This window comes from Pygoscelis adeliae, unplaced genomic scaffold (assembly GCF_000699105.1).
Source record: "Pygoscelis adeliae isolate BGI_AS28 unplaced genomic scaffold, ASM69910v1 Scaffold167, whole genome shotgun sequence".
Taxonomy (NCBI): domain Eukaryota; kingdom Metazoa; phylum Chordata; class Aves; order Sphenisciformes; family Spheniscidae; genus Pygoscelis; species Pygoscelis adeliae.
This window is the reverse complement of record NW_008825428.1, coordinates 6,074,475-6,087,000: the sequence shown is the minus strand read 5'-3', so window position 1 is coordinate 6,087,000 and position 12,526 is coordinate 6,074,475. Positions and strand designations below refer to the sequence as shown.

Below are 12,526 nucleotides of genomic sequence, written 5' to 3'. Positions count from 1 at the left end.
TCATAATCTGAAAGAAGAATAACATTTGAAATAATGGCAACAGGAGACCTAAAAGGAAGTTTAAGAAAAATAGAACAAGGACTTCGCTTGTTAAATTATCCAAGAGATGTGGATTATACAGTGTAAGTGGCGGTGTGAATAAACTTATGCTAATACATGATGACAGCAAGATGTGTAAACAAGATATGTGTAAATATTAGCATTGCACGCAGTGATGAGTAAGCAGAGCATATGTCTGTGGGAAGTTGGGGTTTGATACATGTGAACTGGAAGATAAAAGGATGCAGTTTTGCTGTTCTGAGCAATCCTTAGAATAAACCTGAAGTGTATCACTATCTTGCTCTTATTTCTTCTGCTGTTTTTCTCTTTTTTTTTGATTAATCTCTCACCTTTATAATTTTTTTTGTAAGTGCTAGCAAAACTTTCTTCAGGAAATTTCATCCTGTAAAGATTGGGGTGGGGTGGGGTGGGGTGGGTGGGAGGTGTTGAATGTTGAGATGGAAATGCTGGTGGGCTTTAGACCTGATAATGTTAAAATTATATGAGGGTCACAAAAATGTTTTGAGCATTTTACAGATAACAGTAAAGACTGCTGAATGAGATATGCCTGGAAAAAAACCTTAAAATGAAGGAGATACTTGGGTATAACATGCTGGCTATATTAAAACACCTTTCAAGTTAAATGTTTGAATTCATGTAATGAAAGGCCTTTTTTTTATTTTCTGCTGTGTAAAATACTTTTGCTTTTCAATAGGTTAGTAAAGGGTGATCCAGCTGCATTTTTACCTATCATCAGCTATTCTTTTACGTCTTTTTCAACTTACATAGCAGAACTTTTGGTAAAGTGCGATGTGGAACTCACAGCAAAGAGTGACTTGCGTTTTATTGAAGCTATTTATAAGGTATCTGTCTTCATGTTCTTTGCAGAAGAGACACGGTTTTGAGTATGGCCTCATAGAAATTCAACATCTAGTATGAGTTTTACTAGAAAGTGAAAAGTTTTGGCAATGAATGTGAATTGTAATTCTGTTAGGATTTAAGATGAGTAGTAAGTCACTGTGTGGCAAGTCTTTATTTAGATTGTCATGAAAATAAGGCTGGATGTTGTTAGCCAAATCTCAATTTTGAGACAACCACAGAATCAGTAATATTATTGTGTCTTATGTTAGTTGTAAGAATACTGAAAAACTTATTACACAATAGGTTTTATAGAAGTGACCTTAGAATAAATCACAACCAGCAAAAAATCACAGCAAACTTCAATAATTGTAATGAAAACACTGTTAAGAAATACACTTATTTTAAAACACCATGCAAAATTAATATACAAAGTCCAGTTCTTAATAGCTTATAAATTGAAATCAAATCAAATTCTTAACTGAATGAAAATAATTTTGAACTATCCTTAAAAATATCCTTAAGTGCATTTTTATAAAAGGTGGCTTGATATATTGATGAATACTAGCTTATTCAGGCTAGTTTTCCATTTGAGGAGGGCAGAGACTCCTTTACAGAGGGGCTGTGGGAGCCTTACTTAGCCCTCTGATGCATTTGCTGAGGTTAATACAACTTTTTATTGTGCATTCAGTTTGGAAAGTTTTTGTTTAACTTTTTTAACATTAATGTCTACAATAATTTATTTCACGAATCTTAAGACTGTGAGTTAAACTTTACGAGAGTGATGCGAATGAAACGTTTCTGGAAGAGGTATGTTGAAAGTCTAGTTAGAAGAAACAGCTGAGTATGTATAAATAACCAAATGAGAAAAGGTTTAACTGCTGAAGTGCAGAATGAAAGAAAAGATTGTAGAAAAATAAGAACCTGAGCATGCCGTTTCTGCAACAATTGTGTGGTGATTTTGGAAGTGACGTAAACTCTTATTTTGTTGCAGCTTCTTCGAGATCAATTTCAATATAAGCCAATTTTAACAAAACAGCAGTTTCTTCAGTTTGGCTTTGCAGAAAGAAAAATGCAGATTGTTTGTGACATTATCAACTGTGTGGTGAAAAAACATAAGGAATTAAGTAACTCGAATAAGGTACTGATTAAATGTAACTTTATTATGAGATAAGTTTCTTTTGACATGCTTGATGCTGCAGGTAGAAGCTGAAGACCAGTTTATTTGAAGGTGCAGCATCGCTGATAGTCAAAATAGGGGGAAAATTAGTATGAAGTCCTGTTGTAAGATGCTTGAGTGCTATCAGGTATACAAAAGACACAAAGCTGCCAATGCTTAGTAGTATAAATGAAAAAATATTAGAATGAAGATAAATCTAGTACTTGTGTCTTTACAGTAAGTGATATATTTTGTTTTATAATTCTCAATATAGTGAATGTTTGTGTAACTTGGTAGACTTCGCAGGTAGATTTAAAAACAAAGCAAAACTGTCTGATATGTTGACGTTCTGGTAACATTTAATTTAAACATGACACTTGTATTTGTGTTTCAGTGGTATACATGTCAAATCTGATTGTTTTCATTAATCATACTTATTTTACATTGGTAAGGCTTTTTTTTTATCAGTGTATGCTTCAATAAAAGGAATTTTCAGTCTTCGTATTTTACAGGATTTTGTTTCCTTTGAGTTTATAACAGTCTTCAGGACTTTTGTAAATCTCATTTGTCACTTTTGAGGACGTAACTACATTTTTTTCATATTTGTTTATCTTTCAACTCTGGTGCAAGTCTTTTGTCTTTTCTCTTTATGGCCAACTTTGACGCAGCCTTGCATAGGCGTTAATGAGTTTATGAATATGTCATTCACTTCCAGATCTGTTTTCTCTGTAAATTTGGGTCATATTTAATTTTCTTTTTAGACATTATTGTACTGCAGGGGTTTAAATGTGTTTGTGTGTGTGCATACAATATTCCTGCCTGTTAATGATGGAAGAAAATGGGGTGTGTCATCCTGTCCCCATGTTGTGTGTTTCTTACCCACCCCCACCCCCCCCCAAATATTCCTGTGTTAGAAGCATAATATTCTCTGCTCTTCACTTTGAAGGTTAAATCCCAAACAAGGAAAAAACTCAGATCTTTTAAATATGAAGTATTGTCAAATTGTGATAATGTCTTTGCTGATCCTAGTGGCAGTGCTCTGAATTTCAAACAGGTATGGAAATAGTTTTTATGTTGTATGTCTAAAGGATTTTTAACAAGTCAGGCTCTTTCTGGAATATGTGCTTTCATTTAGGTTTTAATGCTTGATCAGACCAGTTGTGTGGTTTGTTGGGGTTTTTTGTTTGTTTTGTTTTTTCCAAAGTGTGGTTGACTGAAATACTAGCTGAAATACAGAGGATATTGCTTCTCTCTTTTACTGAGTAGCTGATCTCAAAGTCTTGGTGGTAATGATCTAGTACTGTTGTTTGCCATTTGAATTCTATCAAATGGAGGGATAGCAATGAAAATGGAGATGCGTTGGAATGAAGATGCAATTGGAAAAAGAATATACATCCTGTTTGGAGATTGGAGTGTTTTTGGCCTAACATTACAATGTTTTCAACATAGCTTTCAAAACGCTTTTTGCTCTTTTGTCTAAATCTGTTCAGCAAAGATTTCTTGGTGTAACATTCCTCTTGGCTTCGGTTTTACAAGAGTAATACTTGATCTTATGCGTTATGCTACTCTTGGCCTGTGGAGGAGACAGCTTTCCTAATACGTTCTGTTAAAAGGGTGCAAAGTAAAACTGTACAAAACTTTTAGGACTGTGACTACCCATTAAATGTTGGTGATTTCTATTTAGAAGGAAAATACTGTTTTAGCAGAGGAAAATTTCACAAAGAAAATATTTGGAATGACTTATCTGGCACTTCTGGCTGTTGAATGGTAGAACTGAATGGGGATATATGTGAGTGTATTAAGAATTCCCTAGAAGAGGAGGGTTTCAGCTTCAGTAGAACATCTAGGAATCCGTAAGTGTTAAGATGCTGCACAAAATTAGTAATTGTGAGTTCTTAATCATTAGGTAACTTATTACGTGGCAGGTAGTGATCATAAGACTTGATTCAACTGGAAAGAAAGGCAAAATTTGTCTCATATTTTGTTCTCTCTAAGGGAAGCATTCAAAGGAAATGAAACATGTTGCTAGTAGGGCTATTTTGCTGACAGTTGTCAAGGAAAAGAGAGAGTTCTAATCTTCCTAGTTAAACGTTTTGGTTTTTTCTGAATGTTTTGAGTCATGGTTTTGATGTTGGAACTGTCTATGCATATGTTGATACATACAGCGAAATTCATACCTCCCAATCCACACTTAGAAATCTAACAACCTTTGCAATAAAAGAGGACATTAATGCCTTCATTACTGTTTATGGAAGGGAACCAAGGTACACAGTACATATGGTAAAGTGTGTGCATATTTGTTTTACAGTTTTTTCATGTCTATATGATATTTTAAATTAAACTGCCTGCTGTTGCTTTCTGTGTTTTGCAACCAGTTGGGGTAAGATTGTCAGATTTAAATAAATAAATACTAAAATGATAGGTCTTTTGTGTCAGTTACTTGGCTGATGAATTGAAATATTCTTGTAATGAATAACACCAGTGACTTCTTTTTTTTAACATGCTCAAAAGAAGCCTCAAGTAGAACGGCATTCAGGAAATGAAGTTAGTGATGACCTTCATCCACTACCCCTTCCAGCACAGGGAGGTAACGAAGAAGAATTGTACCTAGATCATGATGTTGTGGAAGTTAAATGTGAACAGGTAAGAACTTTTATTTTAAGATGCTGTCTGCATGTATTTTGGGCTTTTCTAAAGGGATAAAGGTTTTAAAAAGATAGCTGGATGCTCCTTAAGTATAACTAATATATAATAAATAGATTTAAAAAGTTGAAAAAGAACCAGTTAAATTGTACTGTCTTTTCAAGAGCCAGTTCTGTCAACAGTTTCTTTAAAAGCTGAGTTCCATGAATAGGCATCTTAGGGCAATTCTGAAAGAAAAATAATTTTCTACTGTAGCAGAATGTGGTTACTGAACTTGAGGAAGATTCCACTTAATTTCATTGGTCAGATGTTGAATTATATCTGTTTGGATAAGAACACGTTCTCTAATTTCAATATTCTCAGGTCATAGGAGATAATTGTCAGATTGAGTTCCTAAAGAGTCAGCTTGCTGATTGCCGGGAAAAGCTTCATAAGCTAGACTGGATAGAAGATAAACTACATGTTTTAGAAGAGAAACTGAAAGGAAAGGTGATCATAGATGAGAAGGACTGGAATAACTTGTTGAGTCGAGTTTTGCTTCTTGAAACAGAACTGTTGTTGCAATCCAGAAAGGTATGTTAACTTCCGTTTTTCTTCTATAACAGAAATTGCCCAGATACAAAGCTGTCAGCTTGTTTCTGTGCTTCGTGCCTCCTGATGTATGCTTTTCACTATTTTTAAAGGCGTGATCTGAATGGAAGTGCTGCTTATGGAGTGGGTGGTATTTTTTTCTTAACTGTTAAATTCTGTGGTTTTGTCATGCTCTATGAAGCAAAGCTCTCCATTGGAAATTGTTTCCTTGCAGGAACAGCAGATGTAGCTAAGTCTATTTTCATTAGTAATGACTAAAAATGTTTTCATTTCCTAACGAACTTGTAGAAGGAAGCTTTTGAAGACTCTTAATTATGCTGTCTTTGAAAGCTTAATGTTTCTGTAATTGAGAATTTCATCATGCTAGTGACACATTTAAGGGTTTCCTTATTCTGGTCTGCATTATTCTTAATTTCTTATACCAGCCTGCAAATGTTGTTGTTGATATGGTTGAATATCAATTTTTTTAATTCTCCAAACTCTAATCAGATACAGATATTCCCTTTGGAAGATTAAGTCTTCATTCTATATAACTAATGTTGACAAAAATAGATGGCATGCTCAATGGAAAATACAAGGTTAATGGAAAAGTTAATTCTTATTTTAATCCTATTCTTAGTTTGTGAATTTTTGAAATTTCTAGCCTAATTGATGGTCTTTCTCCTTTTTGCATGCCCCTCCCCTCCCTGCCTTCCTATTTCTTGTTCATGATGTTCGTTGCATTTTTAAATGCGTGAAAGTGCTACAGTTGTGATGTGGCTACATTTGGCAGATTTGTCAGAGCAAACCAAGTATTTTGTTGCATTAAGACTCTGTATTATTGTTCGTGCTGTTTAAAGGTCCTTGTATGCACATTATATAATTTCATATATGTGCACATGTAAGTACTTTGAGATGCAGTGAACCACAGCATCAATTTTATGATCACATGCCTTAGTTTCAAAGTGTATTTGCGTATGTGTCTTATGTGTATCCTTTAGATGCACGTAAGATGTGCATAAGATTTAGATGAACTCCTTTCCAGAAGTTGAAAACCCTTGCGGAAAATAGTTGATCAGTGTTGCATTTTTCTTTGTAGTTGTAAAAATGTTGAATTTACTTGTAACCAGGAGCTCTCAGTGCGTTGCTGGCCCTGCAAATTTGAAAATGTCGCTAATACTTGTATACAAGACTTTTTTTTTTTTTCTGTGTGCCTTGAAAGTGTGCTTGTTACATGAAGTCTTGAAATGGAGAAGTGTTCAGACTGAAGACTAGGTTATTTCTAAAGGCTGTAGCTCAAATGATAAGGATTGACATTCTCAATCACTTTTTTAAACACAGTTTCAGGTCAGTAATGGCTCAAGTGATTTACCATTTGAAATCAATTTCTTATGGATATTGTAATTTAATTACCAGTGGACATATGTCCAAATAACACCACCAATGATAATGTTTTCTTCTGCTAGCAGGCTCAACAGTTTTGCTCCTGTTTCAAGTGTATTCTCTTCAAGAGAAGAGAATTTATGGCAGTTGCTGCATTTATGACAGTAGCAGCACAGGAAAGCTTGTGTTTCAGACTAGGCTTGTTCTTTTATTTCTGTAAATTTGGTTTATTATTACTCCAGTAACATGTTTATTGCAGTTGTTCAAAGGTTTGGAATAGTATTTGGAAAATATTTGGAAAATACTTAACATTAGTATCACTCAAAAATTTCCAGTAAGATAATTATATTTCTGTACTGCATGTTACTGAAAGAAGTCATCTGCAGAAACAAGTTTGAACTTAGTCTGTGTGTGGCATTGTTGCTTATCTTTTTTCAAAGCAAAAGAAGCTGGGTTTTATATTTAAAAACAAGTCTTCAAAACCCTAACTTTTTTGCAGTAGGCATTTGAAAACTGCCAAGAAATAATCCTTTGGGCGAGAGAATTGCTGCTTCTTTGTTTCATGAAATTCCATCCAAGTTGTGCTTCACAGATATAGAAGCAATTCAGAATTGCTCCTTTCTTCTTACTCTTGCATTTTTCAGGGAACTTTTGGCATTTAATCAATGTAGCAGGAACACTGTAAGATCTGTCTTGCACTGCTGCCAAAGTAGCAGCAGCTGTGCATTTAGCTCTGGGAAAGTCTGAAAGCTACCAAATCCATTTCAATGAGAGGAATTGAGCAGAAGTAGTCAGTGCAGATTTTTTTTTTTTTTTTTAAAAGAGGTATCCATTATTACAGGTTTTTTCCAGCTTCTTCCCACACGGTACCTACTATTTCTCCCTCATTCACTTATTTGGGTATAATATTCCCCTGTTAACTGATATAGTTACTCCAGTATATAAAGTGATATACTTTGTTCAAGGCTGGGATTTCAAATCATAACGATAACTCATTGGTGAAAAAAGTAGATGTTGTTTATGAGTGTTGGATTTTTTTTTTATTTTGAAATTAGAAAATTGCACTCAGAAACACTTATTGTTAGTACAACACTAATTTTGTTGCCTTGTTTATGAACAACCTTTTCTAAGCTAGATTGAGGTAAACTGAGAACCTTTCTTAAAAGAGCCCTCTCATTTAGGAGCCTGAGAAGCTAGCTTAAAATAGACTTTTGAATTCTAAGCATTTAAGTGGAATGAATTTCAGTTCATCTATAGGCTAATTTTTTAGCACCAAGGAGATGCATTTCTGTACCTTAGAAGGTACACTTATTTTGTTAAGGTAATGGCAGCCAACGTCAGGATGTAATTGTTAGCACAGGTCAAGAACAGCCTGATTGTTCATTCTACTAACAGGTCTAAGTTATATGCACTATATTTGGACCTGATTTTGACCTGTTTACGAACGCAATGTTGATATTAAAAAAGCCCCCATGAAATAAACTAGTTTTTTAATGCAATGTGTGTATGGAAGTTTTGGATTTTTTTTAGTCCTGTAAAGACATTTGTGCAGTGCCAACATATCTGAATGGTGTAGTAAATGCATACATAATTAGTACTTAAGTATACTTTTGCTCAGTCAAAAGATGATTTAAACAGGGTGAATGGCTAACATGCGGTAAACTTGTATTTCAGAGAGACTTATCTACAGAGTTCAGCAATATAAGTCAAGAATGTACTTCTAGTAGGATTCCAGTTTCTCCTGGTGAGTATTAATGATTTTCTTTTTAATTAACATCATATGCTAAACACTTCTTGCTGACCTTGACTAAAATGTGTTTACTTACAAATTAAGTGTTTAAATTTTAGAGTAGACAGTTGCAATTTAGTGACCTCTGTATTTAAATGCATGCTGCAAATTAGAAATTAACCTGCTAGTCATTTCATGTTTCTAATTTATTCTTTAGAAGCTTTATTTACTGAAATAGTTTTTAAAGCATTAATGAACATATATAGCATAGTAATTAATAGTTATAAATAACTACTAAAAATCTCAAAGATGCAAATTTAATTGAGGTGCTGTAGCTATAGCTGTGAAAAACAATAATGTTAGCTGCACTTTAAAGCAGTTATCATAATGTTTTAAAAATAAGCTATTCATAAGCACAAAAGAAATTACATTTGCTGCCACGGTTTTGTTATAATAGTGTCACATTTATGTTGTTTTTTACTTTTATAATGGGGCTCAGGACAAATCAGGGCTCTTTCATTTGTAATCCGTGTTGTTTTTCAAATCGCTGCTGAACATTCTCTATAGCTTCATCCCTTTTGAAGCAGTCAGCAGCTATGCAACTAGCATTTTTGCTAAATTTTCTTATTTTGAAGAGCAAGACAAAATCTTTTTCTTCCATTTCCAACTTAATTGTGATAACGTACAAGAAGTAAATGAAACAGCCTTAAGTGGGAAAGAAATTAAAAACATTCCCTAGGCCCTAAATAATTCTTCTCTCTTCATCAGTGGTAGCTCTTTAGCCCTTACCTTGCATCATTCTCTTCATTAATTTGGCCTGTTTTCCCTATGGCAGCTGTTACTCCTGCCAGTAGTAGTAAGGAGGATATTCTGTTTCCTGTTCTCACTTATTGGGTGTTTTTGTCCAGTGTTAGGCTGTTGCACTGAAATTAAAAGGGAATCTCAGTCATTTAGTTTCCATGGGAATTAGGAGGGCAGTTTCTTGGTTCTGTCAAAGTTTGTTTTAATTTTGAAGTCTCAGAAATGGGACCTTCTTTTTACAGACCTTAGAAAGCTTGCAACAAGTTTACTTCCTTTTGTAAGTTAGTAGTATGTTACTGGCACTCGAGGACTTCATAGTCAGCAAGCAGGCTGATGGTCTTTAAAAGAGAATTTTCATATTTTCAGACTTCTGGAATTCTTCTGAATTTCTTATTCCTGTTTTTCTAAAATATGATTCAGGAAATTTTAGGCATACAAGTTATGCGGCCAGTCTTAGCTCTCACATCTGAAATGTACAGTACTCGGAATGCTTTGGTGCTCTTTTTGGTTGTAATGCTCTTCAGGAATCACAGCTGTACAAAAGAAACACTTTTTAATTTTAATTGACTAAAAATAATTTAATATGATTTTAAATACAGAATAGTGTAGCTAAACATGTTCCAAAGGTATGATCCACAGATGGTGGCCTTACTGAAAATGAGGATATGGGAACACTTTTTTCTCTTTTTCTAAGTATTAAATTCTCTTCCCTGACAATAGTATGCTGAAATTGCAAAGAGTATCAGAGCCTTCCCAATGTAAAAGAAAAGTCTGTTTCTGCTGAATGGATGCTAAACCTATCCCAGCGGGAGGAGAGCTAGGGAAACGGCAAGAGCTTGATACATATTTTAGGCTAAATAAGAAGGTGATGATTTTGTTTATATTTCTGCTGCTTACTTACAAATTAGAGACATGTTTGAACAGGTAGTTTACAATAAAAATAATGTAAACTATTTGAAATTACATTTAAATGTTTGACCCAGTAATTAGATTTTCTTAAGTGTTGATTTCACTGTAATCAGGATAAAGGTAGCATTCCTAGTAATCTCTTTTGAGTTTGCCTTGTGTGTGTTATACATAGTATACTGCACTTACCTTGTTTTAAGAAAATGAGAAACCTATTTTGGACCCTCACCAGTAGCTTTTCTTTTTCCCTTTCTAAACAATGCATTCTCTTCTGTTATTACATACTGTAAATCAAGCTATTTGATAGCTGACCTTGCAATAAGAGAGCAAAAAGGCAAAGGTGACACAAAAATGAGTATTTCTCCATAGATACGGAGAGAAAGGAGGAGATGCCAGAGAATCGTCATCAGTCGTCTGGATACAGCTCACTATTATCCACAGACCCATCTCCCAAAGCCATGGCCATTAATTCTTGTGGTCTGACAGATATTTCAAAGGTAAGTAAAACTGGCAAATGCTTAGTTGATTTCCTTTCTGAGGTCAAGAGAACAAGTAAGCATTAGTTTTAGTTGTATATACTACTAGTGAAAAACAAGGAAACTATGCAAAACTACATCTAGGTTTGTCTCATAAAAATCCTTTTGATATGTAAACAGTGCTTAAAGTCACATTTTTCTCTATGATTTTTTCAGGTTGAAAGTCCATCTGAAGATTGTTAGCTTTGAAGAGTTCACTAACTTTGTTGCTTTTAAATTGCAGGAGACAACAAGACAAAGAATGGAAAGGATAAGTAAAATGTAAGTAATAGGAAAGGGCAGCAGGAATTCATTTCCCAGGAGGGAGTTGTACTGGACTAAGGCATATAGAAAATGTACATATGTGTTCCAAACCTCAAAGGTCTCTACATCAGGTGTGGCATTTCCTTATGGCTCCACTGGATAATAAATCCACTTACAGTTCTGTATTTGTGGGATGAGTCACTGTTTTGGTTTCTAAAAAGCAATAGAAAGCACTCTTAATAGTATTAAAAAGTGTTTAGAATCTGGTTGACAAGGAATAGGAATATTATTTATCTCCTGAAAGGAATTCCCTGGTACTTGCAACTTTTCTTCCTGAAAAATAACTACACTATCTTATCTCTGCTTATTATTTAAGGAAAAGTAAAACCAATTTCAGGCTAAGCATTGTGAGAACTGTACTAAGGTGTGTTTGATACTAGCCCTGAGATCTGTAATGAAAATTTCTTTTGTAAGAAATATTTTTATTACACTTGAAGAGAAATGCATTGCAGTATAATGTTTTTTTAGCAAGAGATTTCTATTCTGTAAGTGCCTGGCCTGAAAAAAGTCGTAGCCTTTTTTGTGATTTAATTTTATTGTGTGGGTTACTTATTTCTTTATGTATACTTCAGGTTTATTGATATGTGGTAGGCATTTAAAATACAAACCAATTGCAGAGGAAAAGGGGGTGTGAGAGGAAACTTACGGTTTCATGCTGCTTGTTAGCATTTTGGATTCATTAGAAAGTTAAAGACAAGTCAGTTATTTCTTACTGTACTTTAGTAAGTGTGTGTGTGTGTAAACAAAATTTATTTTCAGAATTGAAGAAACCTCAGAATTGTTGAAAACTTCAAGCAACACCTCTGAGAAGACCTGAAAACACAGGTCTTCAGACCTGGTCTCTGTAGACTTATGGATATCGGAACTAATATGTATGTTTGTACAGCATTAAATTTTTAATATATCAAATTTGTAATGATCACCAGTGCTTTTATTCCTTTGAATAAATAATTTCTAATGCACCTGTGTACTGATTTCCCTCACCCCAGCCCCAATTTTTTGGTTTTAAAAACTGTTCAAATCGCTTCCCCCCGCTTTTGTAAAGTGAAGTCATTACAGCAGTGTATTTTTGTGTTGACATTTGTTAGCAGTGTGCTAAGTAATATGTTTTTTAAAGTGCAGACTTGAGGACCGTGGTTTACATCCTGCTGGAAACATTCCAGCTGGGACTTGCATATTGCACCCAAGAGGCTTTCTTACATACCATCTTACCATCTGTACTGTTGAATAAGTCTTAATGAAAACTTAAATACACGATTTTAAATATATACCTTTTTTGCTGTTTTTTTAAAATATAAATTTTCATGCTGAGCTGGAGAGCACGAACACATTATGGCTTCCATTAGCACTGACAAAGTGAGGGTCAGTTTGATCCCAAACACCAAAACGTGCAAGTAAGTCCACAGACTTTGACTGCAAGAGATGTGTTGAGTGTTTTAGTGCTCTCACCCAACACATTTTAAGACCAGCAGCACAGATGGAGACCATCCAGTATACAAAGATACACAACATTTTTATGATTTGAAGCCATATTAAAATTTCTCTTTAGAGACATAAGTAGATGTAAGACTTCCATAAATGTTATATAATCAAACCAAA

General features: G+C 34.3%; 1 protein-coding gene across 1 annotated transcript; it reads left to right on the top strand.

Annotated features, from left to right (window-relative positions):
- CEP44 (centrosomal protein 44kDa) lies at nt 1-11,888 on the top strand. The gene is made up of 10 exons (XM_009330694.1): nt 1-122; nt 755-902; nt 1,892-2,038; nt 3,003-3,110; nt 4,568-4,699; nt 5,063-5,272; nt 8,327-8,396; nt 10,458-10,585; nt 10,848-10,885; nt 11,687-11,888. The coding sequence occupies exons 1-10, from the start codon at nt 34-36 to the stop codon at nt 11,742-11,744; spliced, it is 1,128 nt and encodes a 375-aa protein (XP_009328969.1). The 5' UTR covers nt 1-33; the 3' UTR covers nt 11,745-11,888.
- Nucleotides 11,889-12,526: the final 638 nt, after the last annotated feature.